The sequence below is a fragment of the Salvelinus namaycush genome, chromosome 7, assembly GCF_016432855.1.
Source record: "Salvelinus namaycush isolate Seneca chromosome 7, SaNama_1.0, whole genome shotgun sequence".
NCBI lineage: Eukaryota > Metazoa > Chordata > Actinopteri > Salmoniformes > Salmonidae > Salvelinus > Salvelinus namaycush.
The window spans coordinates 16,454,362-16,474,950 of NC_052313.1; the positions used below are offsets into that span (position 1 = coordinate 16,454,362).

Genomic DNA, 20,589 nt, shown 5'->3' on the forward strand with positions numbered 1-20,589 from the left:
AAACATCTCCAGCTGTGTTGGACTTTTCAACTATTATCTTTCACTCCAAACTTTTCTAAGTTCTCTCCTTGACATCTGTTTATGGGTCATTAGAAAACTGAATGCCTGGAGAGTCAGAAAACACTGGTTCTTTATAAGTTTAAAACTTTAAACGGCAGATATCTCCAGCTTTGAAGAAAGGAGCAGGGCTTTGGGGCTTTCAGCGTGGCCGTTTCATGTCAAACTCAAACTAAGCGAGGTGCTTTGGGGGATAGTGTGGTCTCGGTAGCTCTGTGTAGGAGGGAACGTCAACGTCAGTGCCTGAAACAGTGCAACAGCTGGTTAACAACACACAGCGGCCTCCACTGCTTTCAGCTCAACAAGTCCCCAGGACACTGTAAATAAAACAAATTATAGTCAACGACCCCCGCCAGGTCACTGCTATCTAGAGACAAAACCGATGTTGTTGATTTTGCTGTCCATCCAGCCTGTACTGAAATGAGCTGTATCTGACTCATGCTTTAATAAATCATTATAAATACCATAGTGTTGTCACGATAACAATATCGTCCTAGTGTTGGAAACGACCAGCCTTATATTGTCACCCAGAGCTATAGCACACAATATTTTACATACAGTAGGTTTTTAAAGTTCAGTCTGCTTTGTGTTGACGTTTTTGCCATCGAAAACCAGGTATCATAGTATCGAGATTCTGGCACTGTCACGACTTCAACCGAGGCAGGCTCTCCTTCCCGTTCGGGTGGCGCTCGGCGGTCGTCGTCACCGGCCTACTAGCTGCTACTGACTCTTTTTCCTCCCCCTCCTTATGTGTTTATGTGTATCACCTGGTTTGAGGGAATTGGCAATCAGGGTGGCTTTATTAGTCAGCCAGCCTGTCTGCTTCTTTGTGCGGGATTGTTCGTCTGTTTCTTTGGATTTCGGGAGTGGTTCGTGTTTGTGTACTGGTTTTGTCTTCATGTTTGAAGACAGGTGTTTATTTGACACCCAGTAGTCCGGTTTGGACATTTTTGGTTTACGGGTTGGGAATTAAACTCAACGTATTGAAGCTCTGCTGTTCCTGCGTCTGATTCCACTACACCCCGACACCTAGAGCGTTACAGGCACCATGACAACCCTAATACATGTTAACTGCAGTTGTTAGTTGAGTGTCGTAACTTTTGGTGGAAACTGAAAATTGTAAGTGTCAAACGGTGTTGCATATTGTAACAATTTGTCTTTTCCATCAGTACTTTTGACATTATGTCCTCCGAATATTCCCCTTTCTGCCCCTCAAAAGTCCTGTTCATTTCCTGTGATGCTTTACAATCCAAAAACATCCAATGGTTAAATATTTTACAGGAAACCATTTTGCATTTCACAGTGTCTGTGTGACTGGGGAGAATCGTATGACTTCTTGTATAAACAGAAGGCGGAAAGTTTTCATCTTTCCTTTGATGCTGCAGCTGCCTGGTAAATATTGAAATGTAATTTTCTGACAGCAGGTTAAGCAGGACGGCTTTGTCGTGCCAGTGTGCAGCTTCTCTGCTTATTGCTCGCTTCCCGAGGCCCATATTGATATTTTTTCCCCCCCGCTTAACTCGTACATCACCCTTGAATGAAAATGTAATTCTATGTTTTTGCAACACAACCAGGTGTTCCAGGTACCAAACTCCTTGTAACACTATCTGTAGGATATGAATACGATGAATACTGACCGAATGGCGGGTATGAATATTAAGTCAAATCTATGGTGGAAATCAAGATATCTGGTAACCTAGTTAACCATTGACGGTCTCCCAAACAACATGTCAGTCACTGCACATCCTGTTTTTTAACACTTAAACAGACACACGCTACACAATGTAACACAAACAGATATAGCGGCTATAAAAAGTTAAGGCACAAACAAAAGACACTATAAATCGAACACAAAAGGTAATGGATGCTCACACACACACACACACACACACACACACACACACACACACACACACACACACACACACACACAGGAGAGGAGAGAGCTGGGCAGTAGTAGTGGCGGTCTGACCTGTTAGTTGGTTGTCGCCAGCCGCGGGGGCGATGCGTATGTAGGGAGTGGTGAGCTGAGTCACGATTATGGCGGCTAAGGCAAAAGAAGAAGTTGTTCCAGGCCAACATGCAGGAAGAGAGAGAAGAAGAAGAGGGCAGGGCTGAAGCCAAGAGACTCAGAGAGAGAGAGACCTCTCACAGGGAGGAACAGAAAATGACATACTGTATCGTTCACAAACTTGGCATTTGTTAAGTAACGGTTATGTTTCTATACATTAGTAATCATCGCAGAAGCTTGGTTGATGACTTGTTTGTGTTGTGTGCTCGTGAACACCATGAGGGAACTAACACAGGCATTTCATACAAACCTGAGGGAGCTATGAGCCGCTAATCGCCTCAATATTTAGTTCACTGTCATGCTTATGGCCATCTGTACGGGCAGTTAGTCCCGCACCAAAACCCCCCTCGGGGGATCTGATTGGCTAACACCACTATGACTGGCAGGTACCCCAGTCAGAGAACCTATTAGCTGATGCTCCTCTTAAAAGTGACAATGCTCAGGTTCAATAAAAACAAATTAAACGCCATAAACGATAGCAAAGAACAACAAAAAAAAGTATCAAAACAGTCCTTTCTATGATGTGAAAAAGGGAGATTCAAACTCAAACTTGTTTAGCGTCCGCGGCTAAAAAGTGTTGGAAACAACACAGGAGATAGCGCTCATTAGCATATAGCATTATAGCCCAGTCTTGGCACCGTGAGAGAGAGATGCATGTAGTAAGGCAAATAGATTATCTACCATCTGTACACAATTACATTGCAGAGCAGCGGCGCACCAACGCCTGGCTAGTGGTAGAGAAGTGGATGGTGCGGCTTGCTAAGTAGCACCACTGGAATCTAATATGCTAATGTTTCAAGGGGGGGTCAGAAAATAGGGGGGCAATGAGAACTCTGACCATCTGCCGCCAATTTACACTACCGGTCAAAAGTTTTAAAACACCTATTGATTCAAGGGTTTTTCTTTATTTTTACTATTTTCTACATTGTAGAATAGTGAAGACATCAAAACTATGAAATAACACATATGGAATCATGTAGTAACAGAAAAGTGTTAAACAAATCGATATATATTTAATATTAGAGATTCTTCAAAGTAGCCACCCTTTGCCTTGATGACAGCTTTGCACACTCTTAGCATTCTCTCAACCAGCTTCATGAGATAGTCACCTGAAATGTGACAGGTGTGCCTTGTTAAACATTTATTTGTGGAATTGATTTCCTTCTTAATGCATTTGAGCCAATCAGTTGTGTTGTAAATAGATAGGGGGGTATACAGGCTATTTGAAGAATCTGAAATATAAAATATATTTTTATTTGTTTAACACTTTTTTGGTTACTACATGATTCCATAAGTGTTATTTCATAGTTTTGAGGTCTTCACTATTATTCTACAATGTAGAAAATAGTCAAAAAAAAAAAAACCTTGTTCTAAAACTTTTGACAGGTAGTGTAAATGTTTTCCCTTTCCTACGATTGGTAGACATCTCCCGTGATGGGGAGGCGGTTTGTGAAAGTTTGAGCACATGCCTTTTGGCTAGCAAAGCTCAGTCCTATGGCCTGGAGGCTACAGGCACTAGACATGGTATAGCCAACAACCATACTGGTAGGTGTGCTACTGACTAATGGACAGGTTACAGTCTTTAGAGTGGAATAGTAACTTCATTTTTTTTGGTGGGCATTTTTTGGTTCTGTTAGAAAACAAAAACGTATTTGACTGAATACTGCAAGGTCTAAGATAAAAATGTGACTTAAGTTATTACTTAAGACTTCATCTATTAATATTACTTAAAACTTAATCTGCTACTGTTGTGTGCTTAATGTGACTTAAGCTTTTGCATAGAGGACATTCTTAATAAGAAAATGCCCAATGCTTATGACTTAACACTGATAGGTTTGGATTTCTGAGCTTTAACTATTATTAAATCATTAGTTATATTATTAAATCATTAGTTATATTATTAATCATTAGGTATAATAGAGACATGAGGGGTGCCATAAGGAAGCTTGGGAGGGGCTGAGTGCAGTACTGACAAGGGGAGGAACCGTTTTAGGCCCATATCACTTAGGTTCCTGCCTAGCAATAAGGATGCAATGTGTAGTGATAAGGAGGAGTGGGGTATGTATACTACCACGGATGAAACCCTGTCTTTGTCTAATGCAGCTGTATTGACCCTCTGCGAAGAATAAACTTTTGTTTGAGCTTTCATAGTGTCCGTTGAGTTTGTACTCTGAGAATTAGAACCTAACAACACTTTACACAAGTACACTATCAAATTGAGTGAGAGGAAGTAAGGTGAGTGACCAAACATTAGTCTCTGAAAAGCATGAGTAGCCGATAAGAAGAAAAGCTGCGAACAGCATTATAGTCCTGTGGTCGCGCCAAAACAAACCTTGGTAATGTTCAGGTGTGTGTTGCGTGTGATAGAGGGGAAACACATTTCAATCAACGGTGGGTAGATTACTTTCATGCAATGGGGCCAGTCCTACCTTTAGTGGCCACTCGTACACAATCGATTTTGGTCTCCTGCGAGGGGAGAAAAAAAGAAAGAAAGAGAGGAGAGCGAAAGAGAGGGACAAAAATGGGAAAAGGCATCAGTTCTCAGCCACAACAAATTGCAACATATGTAGCTGTCAGGGCTGTGTAGGGCCTGCTGCCTCAGTCAGGCTGTGCTCGTTCCAATCTGCTGAGACAGACTGGGGTGTAAAACAAAGGGGAGAGAGAGAGAGGGAGAGAGAGGCTGTGGATCAGCACCTCCGCTTGGCATCTAGCAGCCAGCTGTCAGAGACTAGTCTGCAACTACACCATGTCTGTGTGTTCTCTACAGTTTATAGCCAGAGTCAAGCACGACCTTCAGGCTCCATACACACATGTTCACATACAAGTGGGCACATACAGTATGTACACAGAGATATTCACAGGAACATATGCACATACAGTATACATTAGATGTGGGTGTGCACACCTCAAATGTCCATAGTGGAGCTAGCTGTACAGTAAAATCACACTGTGATGGTGGATTAGGGGGAGGCTGATGGTGGACAGAGTATGGCTGTGACTGGGAACCTAATAACTGTTGAAACACGCTCACCCACCCCGGTTTTGCTTTCGCTCGTCTTACAAACGTGGAAGCAACAAACACAGAAAAGCAACGCGGCATGAGAATTCAAGCGGTTGAGGAAAGTGACTTGGGGCTTATGCTTAAATCCCCCCGTGTTTTATGACAGCAAAATGCTCTTGTGTGGCTTGTTGCATTATTGAGGAGACGACAAATTAAACTGTGGAGTGTGCTGAATAATTAAAACAACCAGGAGGATGGTGTGAGTGTGGGACTCAGGTGGGGAGTGGAGAAAGCTCTGGAGCAACAAGGGGACGAAGAGACTGTTGTCTACTAGGGCTGCTTGATGACATTGGAGCCAGATCCTGCCATATGGCAAATGACACCAGCACTTAATGAGATACTAGCATGTAAATGGAATAGCTGGCTGTAATTTAGTTAGAATGATTCGGATCACTTAGAATCTAGGATTAGAATATCTGGCTTAAACTAACAAAATGTGAACATCTCCATTTTCAGTTAGGTCTTACAGCTCCTCAGAAGAGAGACCCAGGGCCTACTGATCTCCTCTCCAGCCTCCCCAGCAATTTGTGGGGAAACTGTCTCCTGTTTAAAATGTCAGCACAGAGGCTTCTACTGTAATGTGTGTGTATTATCAGAGACTCACATACACACACAGAGGATTCAACTGTAATGTGTGTGTATTATCAGAGACTCACATACACACAGAGGATTCAACTGTAATGTGTGTGTATTATCAGAAACTCATATACACACACAGAGGATTCAACTGTAATGTGTGTGTATTATCAGAGACTCATATACACACACAGAGGATTCAACTGTAATGTGTGTGTATTATCAGAAACTCATATACACACACAGAGGATTCAACTGTAATGTGTGTGTATTATCAGAGACTCATATACACACACACACAGAGGACTCAACTGTAATGTGTGTGTATTATCAGAGACTCATATACACACACAGAGGATTCAACTGTAATGTGTGTGTATTATCAGAAACTCATATACACACACACACACACAGAGGATTCAACTGTAATGTGTGTGTATTATCAGAGACTCACACACACACAGAGGATTCAACTGTAATGTGTGTGTATTATCAGAGACTCACATACACACACAGAGGATTCAACTGTAATGTGTGTGTATTATCAGAGATTCATATACACACACAGAGCTGTACCGCTAGCTGCTCCCCTACTGCCCCACAGCACCCTATTAGCAGTAGTAGGAGTCAGACGGCGTAACATCCCACTCCTCTCCCAGACTTCCATTAGGGGGTTAGTGTGTATCCCTGCTCCCCCCACCAGAAGGTGAGACCAGAGCACCGAGACGAGACAAGCCTAGTCTCACCCCCACCCACCCACCCACCCACCCACCCACCCACCCAACCCCCCTGGATAGTCTTTCTCCAATTAGAGGCAGTGAATTATCTAATGGCCCGAGTTTGAGAGCAGAGGAAAGGAGGAAAGCGGAGGAGAGGAAGAGAGCGGAAGAGAGCGGAGGAGGGAAAGAGAGGAGGAGAGTGGAGGGGAGGAGGGAAAGAGAGGAGGAGAGGAAGAGAGCGGAGGAGGGGAAGAGAGGAGGAGAGTGGAGGAGAGGAAGAGAGCGGAGGAGAGGAAGAGAGAGGAGGAAAAAGGATGGGCTTTTCATTAGGACTAATTTATTAGCATTTAAAAGGGGATATGGTGGATAGTTAAATCTTTTCCAATTAGGCCAAAGTGTCTAATGCATTTGTGAATGGCCATACTTGAATTTTTTACTATCTGAGCAGCAGGTCATTGATAAAAGGGTTGTCTGGCCTCTGGCTGTGCTGGCCTGTACTCTCCCCACTGACAGTGCACTATAGCGGTTAGGAGGGGGGGTATAATAGGGTTGGTTGGAATACTGGGTTATTGACCATTATGATGCAGGATTGGTTATCAAATAGGCCTTGAAGGAGAGTCTTGTTGTGCCTGTTCATTGATCTTCATTTTCTGCACTCGTACAGTTTGCTTTGCTGTCTGTTTCAGACCGGTGATTTCACAGTGGCTGTGAATGGATGATGGAACTGGATGATGGAACTTTAGTGGTGGGTTAGACTTTATGTAGGTTTTTGGTGGCAATGTTGTCTCCTACAGTAGTAGGTGACAGCAGATGAGAGTGGTCATGTTAACCCTGGCTGTGAGGGCGTGGGACAAAATGTAGATGACCAAGAAAGAACGCACTTAAAAATAGCAATCCATCAGACGGTTCCATAACGCCACATTGACGTGAACATCCTATTTCTACAGGTGCTTTTAAATAAGAGACAATTTTATTTTCAAAATGAGGACTATTTAGGGTACTATTTATATCAGATATTAACAATAAGTTCAAATTAATTCAAAATGGGCTTTTGTAAAGCATCAGTTAAAAGACATTGAATCAGTTTCACATCCAACCTTGTTGTGGGGCGTGAACGAGCTATGACTGACATGTCAAGCCAACCAATCGATAAGCAGCCTCTGGAACATATCCCAGCAGCCAATCCCCACCCCAACATCTCCCCAAGCACTCACCCCATTGGCTGTGCTGACAGCCTGGTAGTAGATGCTGTAGCTCTTGTGGGGGAGGAGGGGGGCATTCCAGTAGCCGTTGTAGGTGCGGTTGTCTCCGATGCAGAAGGGTACGGGGGTTTTGATGTCGCCCATGGGCAGCTCGGCCGTGAAGTAATACTGTGAGTTGAGCACGGTGGCGTTCTGGAAGTGGATGGGCACCGGGTAGCAGCGCAGGATCTCTGCCACCCTCCGTGCCCGCCGAGGGCGCTCTTCCTCCACAACCACCTGGTACTTACTGCCGGGGAAAGGGAGAAAAAGATCAATCAATTAAATGTACGTATTTATCCCTTTTAACAACAACATTGAAGTGCTTCCCAGTAATCCCCCCCCCCCCAAAAAAACATACAAATAAGACTTGGAATCTATGTAAAATAAGGACTACATTTCACAGGTAACATAACGTAGCAGGTGTAAAAGTATTGCCTGAAAATGATCCCCTACATACTGTTCTTGACGAGAAGGAAAACATAATAATACTGTTGGGGGAGGTTCTCTTCTGCACTGTTCAACCAATCCAGTAAATGTGGAGGAGCAGTTAAGATGGAGTGTTGCCAGAGAGGAAGATAACTGGGTCCAAAACCTCTTCTCCAGCAGGTTGAGTTTTTATGTTTATTTCGCTCACCAAGCAAGGAGTTTTTGTATGGAGGTCAATGAGTGTCGAATTTGCTTAATATATTTTTTGTATGGCTTATTTGCTATGTGGCTTATTTGATCGAATAGAAGTTTCATAATGATTAGGTTGTTACGAGTGTACTGATACAAGTAGAACACATGACATCCTGGCAACTTTGAGAAAAACCACTAGCGGAGTTGTGCCTGGTCGTCACTAGTTACCACAGCCACAAAGCCATAATCCCTACCTATTTCTACAATTTCTCTTCTTAAAATGTGATTTTAAACCTAACCACACTGCTAAACTTACGTCTAACCTTAAATTATGAGCAAAAAGCAAAATGTTTGCTTTCATGAATTTTTACGATAGAGCAAATTTGGACTTTGTGGCTGTGGTAACTAGAGTATCTGCCCTCATTGGCTCGAATGGTCCCACCTGATCTTGCCTCCTCCCAACTGCCTTCCATTTTTTAAGCCATTTTTCATTGTTAGAGCGGAGTATCTGGTCAATATAATGGATAGTATGCGGTGTTGCCTTGTTAACGTCCAAGAGTGGAAGTCGCAGCACAGGCTCCCTTTCCATTTCCCTTGAAAAACAGAAGATTTGATTGTTGGGGACTCGGCAGAGGTCAATTTACAGGTAAATGCCAAGACAAAGGAAACGCCAACATAAAGTGTCTTAATAGGGCGTTGGGCCACCACGAGCCAGAACAGCTTCAATGCACCTTGGCATAGATTCTACAAGTGTCTGGAAATATATTGGAGAGATGTGACACCATTCTTCCACAAAACATTCCCTAATGTGGTGTTTTGTTGATGGTGGTTGAAAACGCCGTCTCAGGCACTGCTCCAGAATCTCCCATAAGTGTTCAACTAGGTTGAGATCTGATGACTGAGATGGCCATAGCATATGGTTTACATCATTTTCATGCTCATCAAACCATTCAGTGACCACTCCTGCCCTGTGGATAGGGGCATTCTCATGCTATGGGGGCTTAGCCATGGTAGCCAAAATAATGGCCAAAATAATAGTCTGCCTAGAATTTTGATAAATGACCGTAAGGGCTTAATTAACTCAGCAATCACACCTGTTTGGAAGCACTTGCTTTCAATATACTTTGTACCCCTCATTACTCAAGTGTTTTCCATTATTTTGGCAGTTACCTGAATGTTAACTCCAGTTTAATTTGTGTCTTTATTTAGTTACTGGCCCATCATTATATACTGTATGTCAAGGCCACATCTTTTCAAACCTGAAAGGATCAAAGAAATCTCTGCCTGCTAGGTTTCGATTTTCCTTGGTCTTTAATCCATTATTGTGTATTAATGAAATTGCCAAACTGAACCAGATTGAGAAAAATACGGAACATGTTAATTAACGATGACAGAATCCCATTTCCACTAGTTCAAAGGGCATAGTCTACATAAGCTGCAGTTTGTGTTTCTCCACTGAAAACACTTTCACGAGCAACCTCAAGTCCTGCAGTCTACCCTTTTATTAGAAAACATATGCAAATGTTAAGAGTAAAACGACAAAGCATGACTGCTCAGTGACTTTCAACGTGGCACCGCCATAGCATGCCACATTTCCAACAAGTCAGTTCGCCAAATTTCTGCCCTGCTAGAGCTTCCCCAGTCAACTGTAAGTGCTGTTATTGTGAAGTGGAAACGTCTAGGAGCAACAACGGCTCAGCCGCAAAGTGGTAGGCCACACAAGCTCACAGAACAGAACCGCTGAGTGCTGAAGCGCGTAGCACATACATCATCATCTGTCCACGGCTGCAACACTCACTACTAAGTTCTGAACAGTCTCTGGAAGCAACGTCAGCACAATAACTGTTCGTCGAGAGCTTCATGAAATGGGATCACCATGCGCAATGCCACGCGTCAGCTTGAGTGGTGTAAAGCTCGCCACCATTGGACTCTGGAGCAGTGGAAACGCATTCTCTGGAGTGATGAATCATGCCATCTGGCAGTCCGACGGACAAATCTGGGTTTGGCGGATACCAGGACAACACTACCTGTCTGAATGCATACTGCCAACTGTAAAGTTTGGTGGGAAGAGGAATAATGGTCTGGGGCTGTTATTCATGGTTCGGGCTAGGCCCCTTAGTTCCAGTGAAGGGAAATCTTAACGCTACAGCATACAATGACATTCTAGACAATTCTGTGCTTCCAACTTTCTGGCAACAGTTTAGGGAAGGCCTTTTCCTGTTTCAGTATGACAAATCAAATCAAAGATTATTTGTCAGGTGCGCCGAATACAGTGAAATGCTTACTTACAAGCTCTAACCAATAGTGCAAAAAAGGTATTAGGTGAACAATAGGTAGGTAAAGAAATAAAACAGTTAAAAGACAGGCTATAGGGGCCTCCCGGGTGGCGCAGTGGTCTAGGGCACTGCATCGCAGCGCTAGCTGCGCCACCAGAGTCTCTGGGTTCGCGCCCAGGCTCTGTCGCAGCCGGCCGCGGCCGGGAGGTCCGTGGGGCGACGCACAATTGGTCTAGCGTCGTCCGGGTTAGGGAGGGTTTGGCCGGTAGGGATTTCCTTGTCTCATCGCGCTCCAGCGACTCCTGTGGCGGGCCGGGCGCAGTGCGCGCTAACCGAGGGGGCCAGGTGCACGGTGTTTCCTCCGACACATTGGTGCGGCTGGCTTCCGGGTTGGAGGCGCGCTGTGTTAAGAAGCAGTGCGGCTTGGTTGGGTTGTGCTTCGGAGGACGCATGGCTTTCGACCTTCGTCTCTCCCGAGCCCGTACGGGAGTTGTAGCGATGAGACAAGATAGTAATTACTAGCGATTGGATACCACGAAAATTGGGGAGAAAAGGGGGTAACATTTTAAAAAAGAAATAAAAAAAAGACAGGCTATATACAGGCTATATACAGTAGCGAGGCTATAAAAGTAGCGAGGCTACATACAGACACCGGTTAGTCAGGCTGATTTGTGCCCCCGTGCACAAAGCAAGTTCCATACAGAAATGGTTTGTGGAGATTGGTGTGGAAGAATTTGACTGGCCTGCACAGAGCCCTGACCTCAACCCCATCGAACACCTTTGGGATGAATTGAAACTGCGAGCCAGGCCTAATCGCCCAACATCAGTGCCCGACCTCACTAATGCTAATGTAGCTGAATGGAAGCAAGTCCCTGCAGCAATGTTCCAACATCTAGTGGAAAGCCTTCCCAGAAGAGTGGCTGTTATAGCATCAAAGGGGGAGGACAAACTCCATATTAATGCCCATGATTTTGGAATGAGATGTTCGACATGCAGGTGTCCACGTAATGTAGTGTTTAACCTTGCAATGAGCGCTTTTGTATTCTATACAATACATGCTCCATAGGTTTCCATAATATACTGTACTGAATAGAAGCAAAAATCTGTTAGCATTGGGATGAGAGAGACTCTCGCACTTGAGGTTGACGGAGGTGGTGACACGCTTTAGTATTGGCAAGGGGGTCTCTCCCTCTTTCTCTCTCTCTGACTTAGTGAACACAGCCCAGCTTTAATTAACTCAGTAAATCCTGCAGCCTAGCAACCCAGAGAAATAGACCACCATCTCATTTACAGGGCGCTATAGCGATAGCAGTCGGGCGGGCAATATCCCATCTATGTGGAGGGATTTAAATGGCATGAAATAAAAGGGGGAACTGTGCAAGCGTTCCCGGCTTGCTCTCTGCCAGAATATTTGACGACTGAACCCCTGACACTGGCTGGGGATGAGCGCGCGGCTGTAAGTGTGTACCAAATAATAATGATATGAAAAAGGTTCCTACTAGCGCACCAGCCCCCTGTTCCGTGTCAGGCCTGGAATTAAGTTTATTATAAGAAGAGAGATCAGCATCCATGATCCAACCCTGAACCAGGCTTCCTGGTGAGAAATTAGAGCAGGGTAGAAAGCCGTGGGAAGCGGCAGAGGCAATAGGCAATATTAATAGAAACTGGATAAGGATTGGGTAGGAGACAAAGTACTTTTTCAGTATGCGGGTGACGGATCAAGTAAGCCCAAGTCCAAAGCCTTTTTCCAATGCAATAGATTGGGATATTGGCAGGGAGGGAGGGAAGGAACAAATGAACATGGAGGTGAAATGACAAGTAGGCCCAGGCAGGCAGGGAGTGAGCCAGGTGGGTCTCTATATTAGTCCAGGGTGTGTGTGTTAGTCCATGAACACTGGAGCGCAACACAGCAGAACAGAAGCAGCTAAATAAGAGGGAACGATTCAGCCTCTCTCACTCCTAAAGAGCAGCACCAAGACAAATGAGCTCGAAAGTACCCTGGCCTCCACTATTTGTCCTTTAAATAATTCAAACACCTAAAAGGTCAAAACACTCTTCTCACTCACTTCTCCTTTATCAAAGTCTGGTTGTAGGCAGAGTAGAGAGGGAGAGAGGAGTTTGCATTGAGGCAAATGGACCAGCGTCACTGGTAATGAGGTTGAGGTGTGTGAACAGATATACAATCGGTACTCTGATAATTCAGGAGCAGATACTACCTTACAGAATATGAGTATGAACATTGAACATGAGTATGAACATTGAACATGAGTATGAACATTGAACATGAGTATGAACATTGAACATGAGTATAAACATTGAACATGAGTATAAACATTGAACATGAGTATGAACATTGAACATGAGTATGAACATTGAACATGAACATTGAACATGAGTATGAACATTGAACATGAGTATGAACATTGAACATGAGTATGAACATTGAACATGAGTATGAACATTGAACATGAGTATGAACATTGAACATGAGTAAACATTGAACATGAGTATAAACATTGAACATGAGTATAAACATTGAACATGAGTATAAACATTGAACATGAGTATAAACATTGAACATGAGTATGAACATTGAACATGAGTATGAACATTGAACATGAGTATGAACATTGAACATGAGTATAAACATTGAACATGAGTATAAACATTGAACATGAGTATAAACATTGAACATGAGTATGAACATTGAACATGAGTATGAACATTGAACATGAACATTGAACATGAGTATGAACATTGAACATGAGTATGAACATTGAACATGAGTATGGACATTGAACATGAGTATGGACATTGAACATGAGTATGGACATTGAACATGAGTATGGACATTGAACATGAGTATGGACATTGAACATGAGTATGGACATTGAACATGAGTATGGACATTGAACATGAGTATGGACATTGAACATGAGTATGGACATTGAACATGAGTATGGACATTGAACATGAGTATGGACATTGAACATGAGTATGGACATTGAACATGAGTAAGCACATTGAACATGAGTATGAACATTGAATATGAGTATGAATATTGAACATGAGTATGAACATTGAATATGAGTTTGAATATGAATATTGAATATGAACATTGAATATGAACATTGAATATGAGTATGAACATTGAACATGAGTATGAACATTGAACATGAGTATGAACATTGCATATGAGTATGAACATTGAATATGAGTATGAACATTGAATATGAGTATGAATGACGAATATGAGTATGAATGACGAATATGACTATTGAATATGAATATGAATATTGAATATGAGTATGCATATTGAATATGAACATTGAATATGAGTATGAACATTGCATATGAGTATGAACATTGAATAGGAGTTTGAACATTGAATAGGAGTATGACCATTGGATAGGAGTTTAAACATTGAATATGAGTTTGAACATTGAATAGGAGTTTGAATATTGAATATGAGTTTGAATATTGAATATGAGTAAGAACATTGAATAGGAGTTTGAACATTGAATAGGAGTTAGAACATTGAATAGGAGTTTGAATATTGAATATGAGTAAGAACATTGAATAGGAGTTTGAACATTGAATAGGAGTTTGAACATTGAATAGGAGTTTGAATATTGAATATGAGTAAGAACATTGAATAGGAGTTTGAACATTGAATAGGAGTTTGAACATTGAATAGGAGTTTGAATATTGCTGATTTGATCCCCGTCCTCTTCGTGACACTCCAACATTAGAACTATAATTGCTGTAATTAGCTCAAAATAATACTTTCATTGAGATGGTAATGCAACCCAAAAAGGTTCATGTGAAAAAATGGCTAATTTAATCAAATGTTATGGCTAATCAGAATATCTGAAGCCGTCAGCCCACAAATCATAATTAAAAGCAAATCAACAATCATAACTCATCTAATTTTGTCAAACCTTATAACTAACCATGATGTTTTATAATATAACATAATGGAATATTTGTGCAGCTTGTACTGGGTTGCTCTAGTGTACAGCACAGCATCTGCTGTTTTTCGGCACTTTTAAATGGAGCATAACGTTAAGCTGACCTAACTTCAAAGCTGTTTATCGTGAGTGTTACTCATGCACAGTCAAGTGGAACTGAAGGGGGAGTGAGGTGCAAAGACAACGTACAACAAATTCAGCTGATCTCTGACCTTTCCAGGAAGTAACCATCTGCTTTCACCTGAGCAGAATCTCTAGAAGAAAATACTTTCAAACAAGAACCGAGAAAGCTCCAGAGTCCTGACTCCACTTGCCACAATCACAATTCCCGACGGCCCACACCTGTGTAAAGCCCCGAAACCACATGTTTGTCTTGGAAATAACACCGTTTGTTGGGTTGAGTGCTCTCCAAACTGGAGGCTGCATTATAAATTGTTGGGCCTATTCGATATTCAATAATTACATTTCCCCCTTGGCTTAGTCCACATCCATTGGAGAGTAGGTCGGTCATAAACTGCTTGAGAATATTGGGGCAGGTCCCTGTGAATATGCTAGTCGCCTCTGCTCTTTGAGCTGTATAGCTCATTACAGACAAGAAGAACTTCCCCAGCATCAATAAGTTCCCTTCTGACTTTCTCCGGAGCCCCCCGAACCCTCTTGGCGCAGCGCTATTTAACGATAAAATCTATGTAATAAAATACTAATTATGGTGAAGAGGCAGGCGAGAAATAAGAGGGCTAATTACAAACACTGCACAGAACCAAAGGCAGGGCAGAGACGGAGGGAGGGAGGGAGGGAAAAGAAGAGGAGTGGAGAGAGTGGAGGATGAGTATGATGAAGAGGAAGAAGAGAGAAGAGGAGGGCAGCTAGGTGGGAGAGTGGGAGAAGAGGAGGAGCTGAGGAGAACATTAAGTCACAGATTTAGGGCCTCCTTAAAGGCCAGCCATTACTTTAAGAGGCTGTCACCGCAGTGATTTATCCCTCCCTCCACCAGGTATACCAGGTGACTGTGCCTCTGGGACAGATGCCTCCCATTGTTCTTACCCATTATAGTTCTAACCAAGAGATCCTCCTGTGAAGGTACAGTACATTATAGCCTGGCTAAACCAGACTGAACTCAATGCGGAAAGTGTTGCATTCAGTCTCGTTAAACCAGGCTAAAAGTTTAGGAACTAATTGAGCCCTCCAGAAGAAAATCCAGACTAAGAAATAGCAACTGAAATGTTGTAATTTTGTATTATTATGCCAACGAGGGAATGCCTATATGCCTATATGCCTATATGTCTGAATAGAACAAGCAGCATAAACCGATAAACAGCAGTTGCAGTAAAAGCCTATTTATGATAATGCTATGATAAAGCACTATTCTGTTTACCGCCAGACAACAGGTCAAAAGTTTATATTTTCTCTGCAAATTACCGGGGTGAAAAATGTGTCTGCTTTCTGGGCACAGCCAGTAAAGAGAGAAAAACATAAGCTCGGGGGCTGGAACCGGAGAAGAACGATGCATCTTCAATAAATAATACAAAACCCAGCACAAATGGCTGCTCCAAGGCTACCTGCAACGTCTAGATATCATTTTGAGAAAAACAACTCCCACTTAATTAAATATTTTTCTCTCCCGGTGCCCCCAGGGCACTAGTAAATGTCCTGAGAATTGGAAGAAAATCAAGAGAAATGTGCATCAATACAGGACAAAATGGCTGCCACTCATCTATTCCTTCTTCCCAGCTAAAATATCAGAATTTATTGGACAACCATCAGGATTATCATAGTGAAAAATACATATTGGAGTGCTGCATACTTAAAAGCAAGGCGTTGGCAGATTATGAGTATAATCATTTATTTTTCCTTCAGGAGAGTTGGAAAGTGCTGATGGCAAAACTGTCTCCATGATCTCACTGCGGGCTTAATATCGGCAACAATCTCCTCTGGCCTTAGCTTAACCGCGAGCGATGGAACTGCTGAGACACCAACTGAAAACTAAGCAAAAAAGTTTGTACAGATCACATCGTTGCCAGACTACTGTTGTTTTTTCTTTGACTTTTGTAGTTCTAGTACTATTTAGTGTTCAATTAACTCTCCTTCATTCAATCCACAACAATCAATGAGGATACTTAGAGAGAGAAAGAGAAGTGGGGCTATTAACTGGCCACTTCGTAGCTACCCAGGGAAAAGAGAGAAACCTTTGAGAGGAATTCAAATGAGGTTGGGCTGGGAGACAATCTTTAGTGGCTGACACTGGTCCAGGAGAGGTTGGGAGGATTGTCTCCCCCAAGGTGGTGTAAATCACTCCCTCTACATGGCCTAGAGACCCAACAGTCATATATTGCAGTCAGCCAGGGAGCATACACCTATGGAGAACTAGTTCTACTTAGCCATGAACCGATTGGAGCAGAACACAGCAGAGAGACAGCTAAGAGACTGTAAACATTGTCATAGTAATTATAAAAGCAGGGAGAGAAGTGGGACTGTGTGCTTTGAGAGAGACGAAAGGTGAGAAAACATTCCACAGCCAACGACTCAGACCAACCACCTGGTGAGTGAGTGACAGAGAGAGAGAGGAGGTAGCGAGAGAAAGAAAAAAGGGAGGTAGACAGAAAGGCAGAGAAGGTAGAGAGAGAGAGAGAGGCAGAGGCAACAAAGCTAAACACTGTTTCAGTTGGGCAACCTCAGCTGACACCAATTAGGGCTCCTTGTGCCACGCTGCCTGCTCCGTTTCAGTGTAGCGCCCCACGTGACGCTAGACCAATTACACACAGCCTCCGCGTTGGCATGGACTCAATGGTGACCCGGGAATTTGAGAGGAGAGGATGAACAGAATAAAAAACAGAATGAGGGGGTGAAAGGAGAGAAGTGAGGGAGGAGGCTAGTGAGGTCTAATTAACTTTGCATAATGTTTTCCCTTGCTAGTCTCAACTCAGCGATACCACCACTATTGATCCTCCCAAACTATCCTTTCAGTTATCTCAAACTCTTCCCTCAGGCAGTGGTCCAGTACTGCCCCCTCCACTCTGTGACTGATTTAGGGATAAAGGGACTGCATGGCCCCATCTCCTGAGGCCAGCATCGACAGCACTCCTCCCCCTGTAGCCTCCACCTGTCTCCCTGCTCCCTTATTTATCGCCTCCCCCATAAAGTAGGAGCAGGTCTACACAAATGAGGCCAAGCTGCACAGATTAAATGTCACTTAAATCTCAGGGAAACTTGCTGAGGAGGCTCCCACTGTGGATGGAGCCTGGACCCGGGAGGTATGACAGTTATAGGAAAGGGCAGGAAGAGAGGGTTGGAGATGAGCAGATAAGGGGAGATAGGGAACGTATATACCTATCTAGTGATAGCCTGTGCCCCCCTGATGCAAACACATTCAGTTCAGCAGGAACAGGAGCACGTAGGAGAGAGGATAGGGGAAGGGTGAGCCTCTGACCTGGGTGACTGAGCAACCAACTCTCCATGAAACAACAGCCTTGTTTTCGGGGCCCAGCCCTCGTGTTCTCACCGGGGCCCAGCCCTCGTGTATCACTCTCCAGGGTTACACCACATCAGTCATTATGCCTGATAGGCTGACACATAGAGAGTTCTGTGGGGACACAAGGGTGTGGAGGCCCCTGCCTGCCATTGTCACAATGTAACCTCTTCACAACGTTTCCTGTCCGCGTACACAGGAATCACGAGGAGAGCAGGAAACTTTCTTTGTCACACCGCGCCACACAAAACGCTAGGAGGACAATACCCTCTTCCTCCGTGAATGAATCTAATAAAGGGGTTACCCTCATGAGAGAGGACAGGTACTAATGTGATACCTCCCCTGGGGGGATAGATAAAACAGAAGACAGGTGGTAATGTGTTACCTCCCCTGGGGGGATGGATAAAACAGAAGACAGGTGGTAATGTGATACCTCCCCTGGGGGGATGGATAAAACAGAAGACAGGTGGTAATGTGATACCTCCCCTGGGGGGATGGATAAAACAGAAGACAGGTGGTAATGTGATACCTTACCTGGGGGGATGGATAAAACAGAAGACAGGTGGTAATGTGATACCTCCCCTGGGGGGATGGATAAAACAGAAGACAGGTGGTAATGTGATACCTCCCCTGGGGGGATGGATAAAACAGAAGACAGGTGGTAATGTGATACCTCCCCTGGGGGAATGGATAAAACAGAAGACAGGTGGTAATGTGATACCTCCCCTGGGGGGATGGATAAAACAGAAGACAGGTGGTAATGTGATACCTCCCCTGGGGGGATGGATAAAACAGAAGACAGGTGGTAATGTGATACCTCCCCTGGGGGGATGGATAAAACAGAAGACAGGTGGTAATGTGATACCTCCCCTGGGGGCTGGATAAAACAGAAGACGCGTGGTAATGTGTTACCTCCCCTGGGGGGATGGATAAAACAGAAGACACGTGGTAATGTGATACCTCCCCTGGGGGGATGGATAAAACAGGACAGGTGGTAATGTGATACCTCCCCTGGGGGGATGGATAAAACAGGACAGGTGGTAATGTGATACCTCCCCTGGGGGGGTGGATAAAACAGGACAAGTGGTAATGTGATACCTCCCCTGGGGGGGTGGATAAAACAGGAGACAAGTGGTAATGTGATACCTCCCCTGGGGGGGTGGATAAAACAGGAGAACCGTGGTAATGTGATACCTCCCCTGGGGGGGTGGATAAAACAGGAGAACCGTGGTAATGTGATACCTCCCCTGGGGGGATGGATAAAACAGGAGACACATGGTAATGTGATACCTCCCCTGGGGGGGTGGATAAAACAGGAGACACGTGGTAATGTGATACCTCCCCTGGGGGGATGGATAAAACAGGACAGGTGGTAATGTGATACCTCCCCTGGGGGGATGGATAAAACAGGACAGGTGGTAATGTGATACCTCCCCTGGGGGGGTGGATAAAACAGGACAAGTGGTAATGTGATACCTCCCCTGGGGGGGTGGATAAAACAGGAGACAAGTGGTAATGTGATACCTCCCCTGGGGGGGTGGATAAAACAGGAGAACCGTGGTAATGTGATACCTCCCCTGGGGGGATGGATAAAACAGGACATCCCTCTCACCCCCTTCTTTCAATTTAAGGGGCTTTATTGGCATGGGAAATATATGTTTACATTGCCACAGCAAGTGGAATAGATAATTAAAAAAATTACAGTAAACATTACACTCAAAAGTTCCAAAAGAATAAAGACATTTCAAATGTCATATTATGTCTATATACAGTGTTGTAATGATGTGCAAATAGTTAAAGTGCAAAAGGGAAAATAAATCAACATAAATATAGGTTGAATTTACAATGGTGTTTGTTCTTCATTGGTTGCCCTTTTCACAGGTCACAAATCTTGCTGCTGTGAATGCACACTGTGGTATTTCCCCCATTGTTATGGGAGTTTATCAAAATTGTATTTGTTTTCAAATTCTTTGTGGGTCTGTATAATCTGAGGGAAATATGTGTCTCTAATATGGTCATACATTGGGCAGGAGGTTAGGAAGTGTAGCTCAGTTTCCAACTCATTTTGTGGGCCATGTGCACATAGCCTGTCTTCTCTTGAGAGCCAGGTCTGCCTTTGGTGACCTCTCTCAATAGCAAGGCTATGCTCATAGTCTGTACATAGTCAAAGATTTCCTTAATTTTGGGTTAGTCACAGTGGTCAGGTATTCTGCCACTGTGTACTCTCTGTTTAGGGCCAAATAGCATTCTAGTTTGCTCAATTTTGTGTAAATTATTTCCAATGTGTCAAGTAATTATCTTGATGTTCTCTCATGATTTGGTTGGGTCCAATTGTGTTGTTATCCTGGGACTCTTTGGGGTCTGTTTGTGTTTGTGAACAAAGCCCCAGGACCAGCTTTCTTAGGGGGCTCTTCGCAAGGTTAATTTCTCTGTAGGTGATGGCTTTATTATCGATGGTTTGGGAATCGCTTCCTTTTAGGAGCTTGTAGAATTTAAATGTCTCTTTTCTGGATTTTGATCATTAACGGGTATC

General features: G+C 43.6%; 1 protein-coding gene across 2 annotated transcripts in view; it reads right to left on the minus strand.

Moving 5' to 3' along the window:
• LOC120051029 (receptor-type tyrosine-protein phosphatase mu-like) overlaps positions 1-20,589 on the minus strand; it is a 315,310-nt gene that overhangs the window by 99,662 nt on the left and 195,059 nt on the right. For both annotated transcript variants that reach the window (XM_038997620.1, XM_038997619.1), the window contains exons 12-14: positions 7,699-7,972; positions 4,558-4,594; positions 2,030-2,104 (exon numbers count right to left, since the gene is read on the minus strand). In XM_038997620.1, coding sequence (XP_038853548.1) covers positions 2,030-2,104; positions 4,558-4,594; positions 7,699-7,972 — 386 coding nt within the window. The remainder of the gene's footprint in view (positions 1-2,029; positions 2,105-4,557; positions 4,595-7,698; positions 7,973-20,589) is intronic.